The 18,487-nt window shown below is 39.9% G+C and overlaps 1 protein-coding gene across 3 annotated transcripts in view; it reads left to right on the forward strand.

Annotated features, from left to right (window-relative positions):
• LOC140235642 (Fanconi anemia group M protein homolog) overlaps window positions 1-18,487 on the forward strand; it is a 387,390-nt gene that overhangs the window by 303,018 nt on the left and 65,885 nt on the right. For all 3 annotated transcript variants that reach the window (XM_072315655.1, XM_072315669.1, XM_072315661.1), the window contains exon 21: window positions 11,874-11,953. In XM_072315655.1, the coding sequence (XP_072171756.1) occupies window positions 11,874-11,953 (80 nt within the window). The remainder of the gene's footprint in view (window positions 1-11,873; window positions 11,954-18,487) is intronic.

Below are 18,487 nucleotides of genomic sequence, written 5' to 3' on the forward strand. Positions count from 1 at the left end.
TCTCTGATGGGTAATACTTCCCGTGCAAAAGAGATTAGCCATGACCCTTTTCAGCTGAATAAAATCATTTTTTATTGGGGGGGGGGCACTTTGGGGCTACTGTCTGGGGGCCCTGTACAGGATAAAATAGCTGGCATTGGTGTTTTGGATATCTCTGATGGGTACTACTTCCATTGCAAAAGAAATTAGCCGTGACCCTTTTCAGCTGAATAACATCATATGGATGGGGCCCTTTGGGGCTACTGTCTGGGGCCCCGTACAGGATAAAATAGCTGGCATTGCTGTTTTCATGATAGGTACACCCAAAGGAACAATATCCACCAACTTTTGTCCGTGACCCCCTTCGGCTAAATAAATGCATTTTTCGGGGCCCCTTTTTGTGGCCCTTAGGCTTACGGTACAGGATATGACTTGCCAGCAATTCATTTTATTGATCCTTGGCCACATCCTGATATGATGAGACCATCAAACCGTGTGACCCTTTTCAGCTGAATAAATCTTCTGGGCCCCCGGTCTAGTGGGAGTATTTGTCACTTTCAGTTATAGTTTTACTTTTTTTAAGTACACTCTCATTAATCATACACTGTAAAATTATATTTCATTAGAAAGAATCACTATTAAAAGACAATGGTACAAAAAGGTACAAAATTTGCTTATAATGAACACAGTTATAGCAAAACTTTTGTTTTAACAAAGTCTTTTCCAAGCAACCTTTGACCAAAAAAAAATAAGTAAATAAAAGGAGTGTGCTTTAAAAAGAGCAAAATGATTCCTAAACAGTTTTATTTTATTTTCATGGGAATCTGAGCTGCTGGAGCAGGGGGTATTAGTCGACTTCAGTGATAGTGCATTCCTGTTAAACACAATTAAAATGAAAAAAAAAAAGAAATAAAAACTCGGGTCCCAAAATTATTATCACTAAAGTCAATGGTACAAAATTTGCTTATGATAACACAGTTATGGCAAAACTTTTGTTAAAATGAAGTCTTTTCCGAGCACCATTGACAAAGAAAATGAAAGAAATGTGCTCCATTATAAAAAATGCAGATCGCTTACAGAAATACACAGCAGAAAAGGCATTTACAGAGTGTATCTACATGGGCGTTCACTTCACATCATTCTGTATTTACTCCCTATATCATGCAACATTTCTGAGGAGAACTTGCATTATCATATTATATTGTAAAGTTGAAATGAAATACGGTTCATTGCTCCAAAGGTTCATCCTTATGAAACACACAAATTCTGACAACTTTGATGTTCATTAATTTGAAAATGAAATACGATTTACTGTTACTAACATTGTGGTGTTATTCCATAGGATCATTATTTGTGAGATTCATGAAACTGACAATGAAATAAGGTTCTCACTACAAAGTTTTCTTTGTAAATGATATGAGTCTTTGTTACTCTAGATGTTCGTTATTAAGAAATTAAATAATGTTGTTAATTCAAAAGTGAAAAAAAAAAGAAAGGCAAGTACGCTAATAAAACCTCAGAATTATGAAACCCGTATGTGACCTGTCACATCGAAAGCAGCCATAAGTCAAATTCTTCAAACTTCCAATCAACAAGATATTCAGTTAGTTCACTCTGTAAGCTTTGATTTGATATAGAATCCACTGCAAGACATGCTTTACGTCCAGAAATATTTCAGATCAAATGTGGCAGAGATGGAAATTATGTGACAACAAATAACAGAGAAAATTGCTCCTGAAGTTTGCTCCTGGTTTCTCTTTTGTTGTAAGCTTTTCCACCTCCAGGACGGAGAAGTTGTGTACATAAACTCCATAGCAACTGTACGTTTAATTACTTATGAAAATTCACACAATGCATCACAGTACCTCTGACTTCATCCTCATAGAATTTCAGAAAGAATGAAGCAGGATTTTTTTTTTTTCTTTATTAGTGTTAGGAAAGGGGGGTTTCTTCAGCGGCTTACAGCACATGTTGTTTCGTAAGCAAGTGCATGAGTTGAGCTTGAGTGCGCCAGCTTAACATGGATACAACAGAGGCTGATTCCATTTGAAAAACAATGGCTGCTGCATTTAACATAGGAAAACTGATATTTTGTAGTTACAGATATGTTATAAATGTTTGGATAAGTAAGTTTAGCAGCTGAGCAAGCTCTTTATGCTTTGAATTTGCACCATGTGTCCTTCTGTATGCATCAGCCAAACTTTCCTTTCTTTCACTTAGTGGACTCTGAGTGTCTATAGAATCTGAGAATAATATTTACTTAAAGTTAGAGGTACGCATCAATTCTGAACTTCGTCTTTAAGGACGTTCCTCAGTTAAAGTAAAGTCCATGTCATTTTCTTCAAACTTCCCATACCGTAATTTTGACCCATCCGAAGCCCAAATATGCAAATAAAACCTAAGGTTCATATGCTTGTTTTTCTTCTATGGGAGTTTGAAAAATATGATAATCTATCGTCAAGTATCAAAATGATAGCGGTACACGAACAAGACCATGATTGGCACAAAACCTGCAATGGCAAATTTAAAACCCCATAATTCTTTCAAAATCCACTTCATTTTCTCCAAATTTGCAAGAATTGCAGAAAAACGTACCCACAAGGAATAAAAGGTTTTAAAGTTGGGGTTTACACTGTAATTCTTGAGCAAACAGCACCCTCGCGTGTCAGGAACATTTTCTGTTAGGGATGGGATATATGAGAAGGTTGATGTAACTTATACTGTACATTCAAAACCCACGTCATTTTTATGAAACTTGACCAAATTGTAGAAGAAGGGTTACTAAATGCAGAAAAATTGTAAAAATGGGTGGTTCGTGTTCTCGTTTCTGTGCTAGCAGCACCGTCATGCGGTGAAAGTCATCGTAAGACCTCAAAATTTGTCATTAACCTATCCAGGGATGCCCTGAACAGGTGGGTGCAAGAATCTCATCCTGTGCATTCAAAACCCATGTCATTTCACGAAACTTGACAAAAGTGTAGAAGAATGCTCAAATGGTCAGAAACTATGCAGTGTGTTTGTGTGTGACACACATGTACACACTTGAACCTGGCATAAACCCGAAGGATAATTCAACTTGGGGATAAATGCGAGGGATCACCAAAGTGTTGCAGCTTTTTGAGTATGTAACAAACGAAAACAGAAAAACTAACCATTCGAGCATTGAAAATTTAGGGTTTCTGGGATGAACACTGAACTAGGGCTTTCTATAGCTCAGTCGGTAGAGCACCGGGCTATCATCCGGAGGTCTCGGGTTCGATTCCCGATGGAATCCCATTTTCTTTGCTCAATTTTCCACTAACAACTAATATTCATTTCTGGCCAGTTTGCAAACATTAGCAACTGTTTGCCAATCCCTTGCAACAATTTGCGAATGTTTTGGGACCTGGAAAAGTACCAGGCGATTATTTATAGTCAGACCCATGAAACAATTGTACAACCTTCCACTGCATTCAGATCTCTTGTGACCACCATTCAAGATGGATTTTCAAAATATGGAAATGAATTTCTGCCAAGTAGAGGTTGCTATCCTCAAAGAGCTGCTTTGCATGGCTGCTGCTACAGCTATCGTGCAGCTTAAAAGAAAGAAGGAAGAAAAACAAGAAAGGAAGAAGAAAAGAAAGACTGGGTCAGAGAGTGGTTGTTGCAGAGGACAGACTTTGGTCAATATGAAAAGCTTTACAGCAATTACATGATGGAGATGTCAACAGCTTCAAGAACTTTCTATATATGACAAATTTCTCTCAATGGGTCAATTTTGTATAGAAACCATATGGTTACTTGTTCGCTAGCAGTGGCAAATCATGAAAAAATATTAGCAACACCGTACTGTACGAGCTGAAATTTTCGCGATGGTTTTATTTTCGCGAATTTCGCGAATCGCCTTTGAACTGCAAAAATAACAACACGCGAAAATAACAACCCGCAAATAGTTACGTTCAGTTAGACCGTCGCAACCACGAATTTAACAACACGCGCAAATGTCCTCCAAGTAGCAATTCGCGAAAATATCTGTACGCGAAAATTTCAGCTTGTACAGTATTACAATCGTTCGCAAATTCTTACGAGTGTTTTGCGAATGTTTGCATTCGATAGCGAAAATATAAATTCGCAAAGAAATTTTGAACATGTTCCAAATTTCTTTGCGACAAGAAAAACTGCTTGCGACATTAAAAACTGTTTGCGAACTTTCTTGCAACTGTTAATGAACCTTTTGCAACCCTTTACGAACCCTGGCGAAATCCTAAACTCACTATGGTCGCAAACGTTCGCCACTCAGTGAGATACTCCCTTAACAAATTACACTTAATAGTGTTGAAGACATAAGAGCCTCGCATATTTCAGAAATGTAGCTGTCAGGGGGAACTTACTGCGTTACTTTACTCTAGTATAGACCACGTAAATAACATAGCGTGAAGATTTTTCTTTGAGTTCAAAAGACAATAAACAAAAATTTAATTCTTCTACGGGTTCTATGTTTTCTGACAAATCTCATCATAACGCAATGCAACATAAATGAATTATCTGCTTATATACTTAAATCAAATATTCCACTGAATTCATTATTTATTAAATCAAATTCATCAAACTCCCTGTTACAATTATACTACACTTATACTACTGCCTACGGAGCTCCTGCTGTACTATCAACTGTCAGGCGTTATCTTGCCGAGTTCGGTGTCCTATGATGTCGCGACCGGAGGGCGCCCTCGTGCATCTTGTAGATCGCTAGGGTGCAGCGTTGGTGTCGACGTCGACCAGTCGGGCCCGGCCAGTGATGACAGCGTCTCTCTGTTGACGACCGTGACTGTGTCACCGGGCAGCAGCTGGTCCCGGACTCAGCTCGTAGTAATGCGGCTGTCTCGGCTCATAGCAATGCGGCTGTCTCGGCTCGTAGCTATGCGGCTGTCTCAGCTCGTAGCAATGCGGCTGTCTCGGCTCGTAGCTATGCGGCTGTCTCAGCTCGTAGCAATAGACGGATGCGGCTGTAAATTTACAATTAACCATCACTAACACAATAATGTCCATCCATATTAATACTGTTCTGTTCTCACTTTGATATTCCCCGACTACACGGCAACTATTCTGTGCCACACTCATAACATCAATATCACAATCTTCTTATAACATCAATATCAAAATCATCTTACAGCATCAATATCAAAATCATCTTATAACATCATGGCATTCGCGCCCTGTATGGCAAATATTTAATACCTTTTACTACTATAACTATTCCTTTAAATTCTCCCAAAAACATTTCTCTACCTGAGAATTCTCTTCATCAAAATTTATAACTTCCGCATTTTTATAACCAATATTTACAATGTGTGCATAAATCATAACCGAACTTCTTGGGTTACAGCTATAACAATATTGGATATACTTCTGTAAACTTAATGTCTTCCCATCTGACAGTCATAATCATGTCCTTACCACCCTACTTTCTTCAACATATCAATTCATTCTCACCTTACACATCAAATCGTTCTCTTCATACAAAAAAAAAAACTAATACTGTCACTTAATACCGGGCGCCTCGTTTTAACAGCGCCTCTATTGAGTCCCAAAAAAAAACTAACTGGAAAAAAAATTACTGAAATCAGCATTAAATTCCACTTACAGTTATTTCTGCCCTGCACCCGCGCGGAGAGTTGCCGTCTGCCCTCGGAGTTGTCGTCCAGTGCCCTGTCTGCCAATTCCGCTCAGCAGCAGGAATACTTTAGCCTCGGAGTATCACAGGTTCAATTTCTCTCTCGCTTTCTCCCTCACAGCCTTTTAGCTCGGATCTCAGCGGAGTCATATCCTGGATTCCCTCCTATTTCGACGAGCCTGGACCCTTCCCAATGGGCACAAACGGTCTTTCCACTCTCGCATCGGATTAGCTTCTCCTCCCTTATTCCTCCTTCACAGCTATTTATCTTCTCTCACGCTCCCTCTCTCGCTCTTAACCTTGCATACATTATCACTCTCCAATCAGTGCGATTCCCTTAATTCTAACCTTTCACTCCCATCCCAATACAATAATAATTAACCTGTAATTTGACTACTCACTGTCGCTTGCATTATCTTTATTCAAATACCGGGTTGCGGCCTTTATTGATAACCAAATGAATCATAACAAAATTCGCAGGAAACCCAGCCAAGCATTTCTTACCGTGCGAGAAGGGTGCAGCTTGCAAACCCTCGATCTCGCCAGCTGTTGGCCTAAAAATTCTTTCTACCTAGACAGTAGCCCACCGTAAACAAGATGGTAGGAGAAAAGGAGAAAAAGAAACCCTTCCGTGCCGTTTACCTCTGACAGTAGCATTGTAATTCCATTACAATACAGCTTGGTTAACAAGATCACCTGTGTAGAATCTTTGCATGCCTTCTTTTGTTCTGCTTCCTTGAGTCCCAATTCATGCATTCTTACAGTGAGGCTGCCATGTCATCATGCTTGTTTATTGCAATTTGTTATAAATTTTGTAAACATTCTTATTCATCTGCCTCAGACTATTTATCATTATTATTATTATTTTATTATCATTATTATTATTTCAGGAGGGGGAGACTAGTGATATATGGGAATTATCTTTCAGTGAAAGAATTTTGTTTAGACAGCCAACTGGCACCTTTGATGGATAGCCTATATTACTGGAGAAATCCCCAGATTATACTCAGAAGAGATCACTGCCAATAATGTCCACTTATACCATAAGCTGGCCTTGCCTGTCTAGCCTGTCCCCATTCATGTCCATTATGACTTTAACCCTTAAAGATAATAAAAAGTTTTGGTATTACCTCAAAAGTTTCCCTGAATTTCCTTGTCTTGGTTTTTGTTTCAGGTTAAAGTACCTTTCATATAACTAACACTGTGAGACTTAGTCGCCCCAAAGTGCTCTCATGTCTTAGTAATCATGCAATAATGGTTTCATACCAGAGCCGCCACCATACGGCGGCGAGGTAGTACACGTATTGTACGAAACCATGTGTGCATGATAACTGCGACCAGCAGCGTGCAGCCCCGTACGCATACTGAGTAGCTAACTGCGACCAGCAGCCCCATACACATAGCTAAATGGGGCTTCGCATTGTAGCTTACAGGATCATGACAGATTCAGTATCGCGGGTAAATATCAACTTAAAATCCAAAAATTTCTTCAATTTGAAGACTTACCAGTTAAGTTGAGGTATTGAAAACAGGCTTCGGGCAACGTTTGGTTTTGCCAATAGTCCCTTTCTGTTCGAATTGATGACTGAATGTGACTCGGTCGAGAGGACCTTGGGAGAGCTACACTGAATTGACTGCCAGCGCATGCACACACAAACATTTTATCCGTTCATGGATTTGAAATTTGTTCGCATGTGATGTGTATGTATGCGCTGGCCGTAGTAATCAGTGTATGTAGCTCTCCCAAGGTCCTCTCGACAGAGTCACATTCAGTCATCAATTCGAACAGAAAGGGACTATTGGCAGAACCAAACGTTGCCCGAAGCCTGTTTTCAATACTTCACCTTAATTGGTAAGTCTTCAAATTGAAGAATTTTGTGGATTTTAAGTTGATATTTACCCGCGATACTAAATCTGTCATGATCCTGAATGCTACAATGCGAAGCCCCATTATGCTATGTGTATGGGGCTGCTGGTCGCAGTTAATTGCATGATTACTAAGAAATGAGAGCACTTTGGGGCGAGTAAGTCTCACAGTGTTAGTTATATGAAAGGTACTTTAACCTGAAACACGGAAATTCAGGGAAACTTTTGAGGTACCAAAACTTTTTATTATCTTTAAATCTGATGTCGTAAATTTGACCTGCCATGTGATTCAGTCTTGGTGCATAAAAGTAGATTGCATCCAACTCCAAGGGTCTCCCAAAGATTGTGTTGCTGTCAAGTGAATACAGCCGGTTAATAAAACCACAAATGAAACTGTATATGAAATAACTGTCTTCTCGCAGTTTGTTTGCGTGAATTTTTTTTGGAATACCTCTTCCTATAACTAGACCGATCCCAACATGACAGTAGAGCCAGTGAGGTTTTGGAAGCAGTAAGTAGGGAAGATTGGGGAAGGAAAAAAGTTAATTCTCCCTATCGCATATAAACCGATAACAAGCAATATCTCCTCGCAATACCGATATCTGATCGATCGCTGTTGGGACATACATGTATACTTCCGGTTTTGCGCTTCTAGAAAATCGTACCTGACGGATATTTTCCATAATTTCGTCATTTGGCATCATCAGCCCAGCATTGGGCCGCTTCGCAGATGAATCCCATTTATCAAATGCATAGTTACAGATTAGAAAATGACTCTTTTATTCGCCAGATTATAAGACAGAATTTGATATGATCTATGATTACTAGTACTTCAGCATTCAATGACAATGTACATAAAAGTGTACATTTACACATCACGCATTCATAACTGGAAGTTTATATCCTAAGAATTAAAGGTTTAAAAAAATTGGACCGCCACACATGTTCAGATTCGGAGAGCTGTATATCATAGGGAAAATTCATGAAGGATTGTGAATCTTTCTTTTTTTTTTTCATCGTGTAAAAGTTACTATAGGGCTCACACCCGTAAATACAATGGAATGTCCCAGACCCCTTCACAAATTCGTACCAAAGATACCAAAATAAATGAAGAAAAAAATTAATCAAAAATCAATGATGTAGTTTGGCAAAAAAATGAATAGCTGTAGATATTGAGTATGAATTCCTCTACAAATTGCATTTTGGTTGGAAGATGAAAGCTTTTCTTGTGGAATTTGAGGGGACTATATTTCATTGGGTACGTGTACGGAAAATGGGTGATTTTTTGAGTGACAAGAACTCATAGTCTGGCTTTGCGGACCCGTGGACAGAATTTGGACTGAAGAATCCACCCTGAAAATTTGATGGATGAAAGGGTATATCTAGCTTATCCAGGTTAGTGAAGCTGAAATACCTCATTTCTCCCAGCTATTTTACAGAATTTTTATGCCTCCGCCACGAAGTGGTGCCGGAGGCATTATGTTTTCGGGTTGTCCGTCCGTCCGTCCGTCCGTCCTTCCGTCCGTCCGTCCGTCCGTCCGTCCTTCCGTCCGTCCGTAATGAATTTTGTGGACAAGGTAACTATCAAAACCTGTTGAGGTATCCTAATGAAACTTGGCATGTATGTGTATTAGGGGGTGAAGTTGTGCCTATCAACTTTTGGGTGCACATGCTCAAGGTCAAAGGTCAAAAGGTCAAGGTCAAATACATAAAATTTCACTATTTCCACCATATCTATTGAATGCCTGAAGATATTTTCTTGAAACTTAGTGTATACATGTATTACCCAATTAAGATTCTCTGGTGAAAGTTTGCATCATGAAGTCAAAGGTCAAAGGTCAAAAGGTCAGGGTCAAATACATGAAATTCCACTATTTTCGCCATATCTATTGAATGCCTGAAGATATTTTCTTGAAACTTAGTGTATACATGTATTACCCAATTAAGATTCTCTGGTGAAAGTTTGGGTCATGAGGTCAAAGGTCAAAGGTCAAAAGGTCAAGTAAAAATATCAAAACTTCTTTTTTTTCTCCGTGCCTTGGAAAATTGTTCAAGTTATCTTCATGGAACATAGTATATACATGTACTGACTGGAAGTGATTATCTAGAGAATGTAGGGTTCACGGGGTCAAAGGTCAGGGATCAAAGGTCAAGTGCAACACTTCAAAATTTTACTATTTCCCTCATATTTATGCAATGCCAGCAGGGTTATTATTTTTTTTACACTTGGTGTATGCATGTGTAACCTAATAGAAATTCTCGGGAAAGTTTTTTTTTTCTTCTTTTTTTGCCTCAAAGGTCAAAAGGTCAAAGATCAAGTGAAAGTGCTGAACTAACTTTTTCCTCCATATCTCGAAGTGGCTCAAGTTATCTTGAAACTTAGTACATATATTATGCATGTTCTACCTGAAAGTGATTATCTTATGAATTTTAGGGTCAAGGGCCAGATGAAAATGGTAACAATTTACTATTCAATTCAGAAATTGCACTTTTTCTCCACACCTGTACCTTGAAAATTACTCAATGCCTAAATGTATGAATGGGTCAAAGTCGAGTTAAAGTCCTTAAATCCCTGGATACATGCTCTCCTATTCATCCAATTAAACCTAGGTCAAGGAAGGTGAACATTCAACACATTTGTGACAAACTTGTCATTTCAATATTTTGCCAATTTTGTGAAAATGTAATCACACATTGTCCACATGTACTATCTAGACCTATTGGGAAAATCATGCATTATGGCGGAGGCATACCAGTCGCCAAAGCGACATTTCTAGTTTGAAATTTGATTTTTAACACACATCCCTATGGGGAAATATTTATGGGTGTGAGCCCTCTACCCTTGATAAAAGGGTTTTCTTCAGACAGTCCTATGCAAACTGTACAAAACCTCTTCACTTCGATCATGTGCTGATTTTGTGCTGAGTACTTCATGGAATTCTGGTGTTTTTGATGCTTTTGGGGTTTTTTTGCTAACTAAAAGTACACTCACCTTCAGGATAGTTCTAGTTGTCTATATTTTGAAAATCCCTTAAAGTATTGTCATGAAAATTAGTGTATACAGATTGTGATTATTTGCCAGTAATATGGAACCATTGTCTCACATTGGAAAGATGTTTGTAGACCTATTGGGAGAATAATGCATTAAAGTAGACATATACCAGTCGTTATAGCGACACTTCTAGCCTGTAACTCTTGACCTCTTTTTGACAGTAAGCTTGTCACCTATGTTGTTTTACGGATATTGCTAATGTTTATGTGGAGAAAGGATTAATGGAGAGTATTTTTGCTGGAAGGATAGAATTGGCTAACTTGACCACAGGTCATGAGTAGACAATGTGCCTCTTACAAATCTCACCATGAAAACATTTAATGTGAAGAAGCAAGATAAGTTCTTTTTTATGTTAGCCCACAGCATTAGGAAAATGAGGAAAGGAGAACAGCATCCAGTGACATCAAGCCTCTGTTTCTGAATATATCATATCTCAACTCTCTTTTAAAGATTCCCTATGTTAGGGAAACAAGAGTATACTCAGTCTATATGTGACATTGCATCAGTCAAAGAGATTTCTTATTTGATATTCCATGAAAGCTTCAGAAGGCCAGGTTTGTGCAAGAGACAGGTGTAGATCAACTTATGCACAGGTAGAATCTTACAAAAGTTGAAGTGCACATATCAGGTCTGGCAGCAGTCAGCTTTTATAAGATTGATTACATTTACAGTATGGTGTGCTCCTTTTCCTCTGAATGCAGAGTCTATTGCAGTGTGTATTCATTGACAAGGTGGTTCCAAATATATTAAGTTAAAATGTAGTTCCACACCGTTTTCAAGTAGACTGTGAAACAGAAAGAAAAGCCACGTAAAGAGAATTATCAAAGCTTCAACTAAATGTGGATAAAAACATAATGGAATCATAAAGCTTTTTATGTTTTCATTGTATTAAAGTGACATAGTTCACAACTGCACTAAGAGGCCATAAAGTCACCTCACAACACTCCCAATGACAATGGGAGTTATGTTTTTCGGTCAGTAATTTAGCAACCACAACCCCTTTGCCCGTCATAGTTGTTGTTGCAAGGTTATTACCAGACATAATGACCCAAAATAATGAAGGTGGTTTAACTTTAGACCATGGTTTTATCCTCCTTCAATTTCCATATCATTTCAGTATGAATGCTTGTTATATCATTAGTTTGTGAAAACATGGAGAAATTTTAATTTATCAACTCTTATTCAAGGTGTGATTTTTAGAAAACTACCATTATTCTGTGTATCTTCATTTTAATTCTTTTAATAGAGCCAGTGTAAACATGGGTGAATTGCACTTTAAGTTCCAATTAACATTTCATATACCTGTTCCATTTTAATCAACAGACAGAGAACCAGACACTTTGATACCACTCTAGCTGCTCTAAGCAAGACACATGTCAAAATCCTCTTCACGGACTCCACGGGTAAGACTACTTTCCTCTGCTCAAATGCAAAGTTCAGCATTAAGCCTTAGATCTTGTACAATATCACCAGTGTAAACAGAATGTAAAATTTCCTCTTTGCTTTTTGACAGAGTGATGAAATAAAATCACTGATAAAATGTCTTCTCTCATTTCTGTTGTAATACTTGTGAAGAGAACTGAGCTGTTATCATTTTTTTCAACATTGAGTGCACAATAGTATAGTATTTTGCAAAGCAATCAAGATCTTTGATATTTTTGATTTAGATTTTGATTCATCCAGGTAGTACAATAAAAGCATGTACCGTATTCGCAGATGATAAGGCCACACTATTTTCAACAAAAATAAAGCAGTAAAGTCGGGTTGAGACGTATACACCAGCACAAGCGAATTATTCTTTGCAACTCAAGAATCACCTGCCTAACCAACACACATAATCATGTATGGAACTATTCAATGTGCCAATGAGCAACGGGATGTCAACCACTAAATTCAGAGCTACCAAGTCTCACGCATTCTGAGTGAGACTCAAGCATTTAGGGGCTGTCTCACAATCTCACGCATGGCACCTATTTTTCTCACGCATCGGGCGAAGTCTGTAATTTGGGCCTATAATAAAGAGCATAGCTCAAAGGATTAAAGTGATAGTTACAATTGAAGGTATATTTTCCCTTTGTCTTTCAAAATAAGTAAAGAAAATAGTCACTTAAGTAAGCACCTGATCGCACCATTAGAGCTAAAAATTAAAAAAACTTGGTACCGTGAGAGGCCACAGGGGGAAAAACCCCTCCCACACCCTCGCTCGCGTGCACATTCGCTCGCCGAGATGCCGAGTCACGAAAATCTCACTCACAAAAATGTTTTGAACTTGGCATCCCTGTAAATTACATGTAATCAGTTTTCAAATACAGACAATGCTACATGCTGCAATCAAGTGACAACTTTGGGGTTTGTTTTTTTCAGTACCTACTTATCACTGTCTCTGGTGCCAATTTTAAGTCTGGAAAAAAAAAAAAGAAAGCACAGCACGATTGCAAGTTGGTGGTAAGTGGTTGCAATTCTGCACACATCACACAATAGCACTATCTCATGCAATGGGCCGGATGCATAAAATCTAGCAATTGCTTGTGCTAGCCTTCTTCTCGAATCCATATGCACAAAAACAAGCAATTGCTTGCAAGCAAAAACTTTTGCTAGCAAACACAAGCAATTGCTTAGAGACCAAGCATTTACTTAAAAGGGTATACATGAAACAGACCTTTTGCTTGTTCTTGCTGGCAGTTGCTTACGATTTTCCAAGTTCTGTAAAACAAGCTTGAGCTTTTACTTATCTGATATTCACTTTTAAGCATCATTTCATATTCATAAAGGAAAGGCCGAAGTTGTGCAGGAGTGGTATAAATCTACAAGAAATACCTCCTAAGATGTAAAGAGACTTTTTTTATTTCAACAATGGGAATGTCCAGTGCTTAGCATGCAAAATGTGATAAGAAACAGGTAGGATGTCTTACATCGAATGTGGAGAGCAAGGAGACCTGTCTCCATGTGCAACCTGACAGATCTGGGTTACTATGAGAAGCAGTTGGGGAAGTGATGGGAATCAGTCTGTGTGTGTATGCATTTATGACTGTCAATTTATCACGCAATTCTCAGTCAAGAATATATGAGATCCCGTTCGCAAGACAAGGCAAAGCCAACCTTGCTAGTGAAATCATCCGACAGTTAGGCAAAGCCGAGCTGTATACCACAAAAAACAAGGCGAAGCCGACCTCACAAATACAGAGACTCCAACCCCAAGCACCTTCTGATCTGGAGATTCTCCCGCCTGAAACCCCTAGCAAACGGGAGACTCCAATCTAGTTTATGTGTGCAAAGCGCGAAGTTCCTAGGGTTATAGATGCTCTCTGGTGCTATCTAAGGCTTATTTTTGCAATATATGATAGCAATAAGTAAGAAATCCTTTCCAACGGGAGACATTGAGCCAGGGCGGGAGAAATTAAATCTCAAACGGGAGAACGGGAGATTTTGCAAAAATGGGTTTTCGGCGGGAGAGTTGGAGTCATTGCAAATATCGTTGATATCTACCGACATTAAGGCAAAGCTAAGCTGTATTCAGCAGAAACCACTGAGCAAGGCAAAGCCGAGTTCATCATCAGCGGATCAAAGAAAGGCCACAACCAGTGTGATGAAAACACAATACACCCCACCTCACCATCCTTATTGCCGACACTCTGACAACTCGCAGCAGAGGGCAATATCGGGGTGGTTCTCCAGGGACCATGGCCCAAGAGCAGGAAACTCCGAGCTGCCTTTTTTAGAGTACGGCCAAAGACAATGCTTTAAGAGCAGGCGGCGGATCCACCTCCCCACACATCACTCCAGTGACTGCCAAGGCAGAGCCAAAGCAGCAAGGCCCAGTCACCGTCCTCCGGGGAAAGGGCTGGGACGATAATAGCCGACACAAGTCCCATACCAAGACCATCAAGCACCAGTCGTGAGGTAGGTGCAAATTCAAGGCATCAGAGTAATGCCGTTGGTGGTCAACTGAAGCCATTTACAGATTATTGGGCCAAATTAACTTGTGATCTATTCAATCTGGAAGCAGTATCAGGATACAAACTAGAATTCCCACCTCAAAGGGAAAAACCTATGCATACTTACAAGAGGAATTCTACTGAGACAGCCAAAATTTGTGAAGAAATACAAAACCTTGCACAGAGAAATGTAATGGAGTGCTGTGCTCACAAGAATGGAGATTTGTCTCCACCATATTGTGTTCACCCAAATGAAAAAAGAATGGTGGCACACAATTAATTCTAGATTTATCAGAACTCAATAAGATCATCGCCTATCACCATTTCAAAATGGACAGCATCTCCTCAGCAATCCTCAGAGTAAATGGCTACTGTCAATCTTTTTGATGCGTATTACTCAGTACCCATTCATCCACAGTGTAGAAAATACCTTCGTTTCGAATGGGGCGATGAATTATGGCAGTTTAAATCATTACCAAATGGGCTCAGCTCCGCCAGTAGGTTATTTAGCAAACTTCTAAAACCAGCACTTGCCCATCTTAGGCAGGCAGGCCACACAGTCTTAGCCTATCTTGATGATACCATCATTGTGGGCAGAACAAAACAGGGTACAGAACAGGCAGTAAAGGCTACTACTTCTCTCTTATCAAAATTGGGATACATAAATCATCGTGAAAAATCGTCCTTGGAGCCTTCACAAGAAATTGATATTCTTGGGTCACTCTCAATACTGTGAAGGTGACAGTCACACTGCCCAACAAGAAAGTTGAGGAAATCAAAGAGGTATGCGCGCAATTAATTATTATTCTGTACAAGAGGTAGCAAGAGTTACTGGGAAACTAATAGCCTCCTTCCCAGCTGTCCAGTGTGGCCCTCTGCATTATTGAACTCTGGAATCAGACAAAATCATAGCCTTAAAGCAAAACAGAGGACATTTTGTTAGACCCATGGCACTCTCAGCCAAGGCTTGAAATGACCTAATATGGTTGGTTAGAAATGCATCCTTTTCCTACAAACCTATACTTAGAGACAAATCCACAATGGAAATCTGCACAGATGCAATCAGAGAAGGTTGGGTGCTACAGACATGAACTCACGCACAGGCAGCAGATATAGCACTTCCATGAACTTGCACTGGCCAAAAGAAATGAAATAAATTACCTTGAAATTGTAACTGCATGGTTTGGACTCAAAGCCTACTGCTTTCATATTAGAGACGCCCACATTCTAGTCAGAATTGACAACACTACTGCTGTTGCATATGTTCACAATATGGGAGGCACAAATCCCCATGCTGCAATAAGATCATGCTGCAAATGAGCGTAACATATGGATAACAGCCGCACACCTTCCTGGTAGTCTAAATGTTGATGCAGATCTTATGCGAGATTTAACGACAACATAGAGTGGATGCTAGATGAAGGCATTTTCAGAGATCTAGTACGAAATTTTGGGAAGCCTGACATAGACTTGTTTGCATCTAGGCTCAACACACAATTGCCATTGTATGTCTTATGGAAGCTGGACCCTAGTGCATGGGTGGTAGATGCATTCTCATTAGATTGGAAAAACCTCAATTTCTATGCTTTCCAACCGTTCAACCTTATCTCAGAGCACAGGGGCTATACTGATAGTACCCAATTGGCCGACACAGCCTTGGTTCCCACTTCTGCATGATTTGTTGCTAGAGGAACCATTTGTCCTTCATAAGATTGACTCCTTGCTCACACAACCTGTTTCAGTGGCTGCACACCCACTAACAGAGCTTATTCTCCTTTGTTGTAGGCTTGGCGTGGATACTGCTCCCAACAAGGACTAAAGCCAGAAACTGTGAACATTTTGGGTGCATCATTAAGAGACTCAACAAAAGACAGTACAACATAATGTCAAGAAATGGAGAAAATTTGTCGAGATCCATATAGGTTCCATGGACCATGGACCTACTACACATGGACTATATGAACAGAGGTCTTTTTTTGACCCCGTCATCACCGCTGCCACCTGATTATGTGCATCTTAATGAGAGTACATTCAGATGTTTGGACAATGACAATTGTGTAATCACACATCGTCACTGACAAAAGAACCGTTTCCCTCATTTTGGCCTTGTTTGGCTGAGGTGCCTACTGCCTTTGAATAAACACCAGTGATGGGGAGCAGCAAACATCATATTATGTAAGATTTTGTGTCACAAAATGAGTAATTACGGAAGTGGACACTTGTGGGCACGCATTTAATGTTACTTAATGGTGAGACATAGATGTGTGCGAAAGATAGGAAAAATTAGATAACAAATCACAATGAACTTGCCAAAATATTTACTTTCTCTCGTAAAGTATGTGCATTTCGCAAATGAAATTGGCTGAGTGATGATTTCTAAATTCACACTGGTGAGTGTGGTGAGTGCGCCTAGCAGCTGCCTCCCACAGCTCTCTCTACTTTTGCTCTGCTTATCAGTTTCAGCTGGAATATCTTTATAAGGCTGTTGCCAGTCTGATTGCACTAGTTTGCTGACACTGCTAGACAACTTTGGTGCCTGGATTTTGTATTTGAACGTGATATTTTGGAAATCAACTTTTCTGGCTTCAGGCTGTATTGGTCACAGCACTGCAGGGATCTGGAGCCATTACTTCTGTGCAGTACATTGTTGTTCACTCAACTGTACACTCAAGACAGCAATGCCTTGCACCATGAGCCTCCTTTCACTGGTTCTTTTGTGTTTGTCCATCAACCTGAATGTGGACTGTGCTTCTTCACCTATTCATGGCAGGACAGTGAATAGAAGCCATGACCATCACCGCCATCACTATGCAGGGAAAAGGATTCTATACTACAGCAACTCCACCAGCACATTTCGCACTGAGTTGACAAAAGCTGGTGATGTACATCCCAATCCGGGCCCAGGTGAAAACGCTAAGGATCATGGGCTTTCTCCGGCATTTTCTGCACAGGCCATTGTACTCAGGATACAGAGTCTGGATCGAAAAGTATCATACAGCCGATCTGAACTCTTTGACCTACATTGCATCCAACGAATTGACCTGGGTACTTGGGATACCATTAAAACACTAGGGATCTCAAGAAGACGCCCTACCCATAGAGGCTGTAAAGGGGGCAGACACAAACGGAAGCATGCTGAAACTACCAACAAGCTTTCCCAGGATCCAAAGGTCCCACCACCAGGCTACGGACGTTGTCAGATGGTTCTCTGGAATGCCAGATCTCTTAATAACAAGATGCATATGGTGTCAGACATGGTAATCTCACAACATGTGGATATCTTGGCACTCACTGAGACATGGCTCACAGGAGACGCACGTGATGATCGAGCCCTGTCTGATTTTTCCACTGACCTCCTTTCTCATCAGTTTATTCACTCACCCCGAAAGGAGAGATCAGGTGGTGGTGTCGGCATATGCCTTCATCGAAGCTACACTGTCCTCGGAAAAGATGTGGGTGCACTTCAATCTTTCGAATACATCAATGTTTTGATCTCTGCCAAATGTCAAAAGCCTCTTCGTCTGGTTGTAGTTTACAGGCCACAGAGAACAAAGAACCGAAGATCAACTTCATCCATCTTTTTGGATGAATTTGCAGTATTTCTTGAACAACTGGCATCTGAATCCAACCATCTTGTAATCTGTGGTGATTTTAATTTTCATGTCAATGATGATAAAGATCGAGAAGCTCTTCTGTTTCTGGACTTGATATCATCAGCCAATTTTACACAGCACGTTGACTTTCCTACCCATCAAAAGGGCCATACGTTGGACTTAATTCTTACCAGAGCCTCTGATGATGTCATTTCCCAAGTTCATTCATCGCAGTTTCTTCCATCTGACCACTCATCTGTCATCTGTTATGTTAACATCAAGAAGCCGGATCCATCGAAAATTGATATTAGTATTCGAAAGCTTAGGCATATTGACATCCAGGCTTTCCGGGCAGATATTCTTGAGTCTGAACTTTATGAGTCACCTGCCTCAGATCTTGATCAGCTTG

The sequence above is a fragment of the Diadema setosum genome, chromosome 1 (genome assembly GCF_964275005.1).
Source record: "Diadema setosum chromosome 1, eeDiaSeto1, whole genome shotgun sequence".
Taxonomy (NCBI): Eukaryota; Metazoa; Echinodermata; class Echinoidea; order Diadematoida; family Diadematidae; genus Diadema; species Diadema setosum.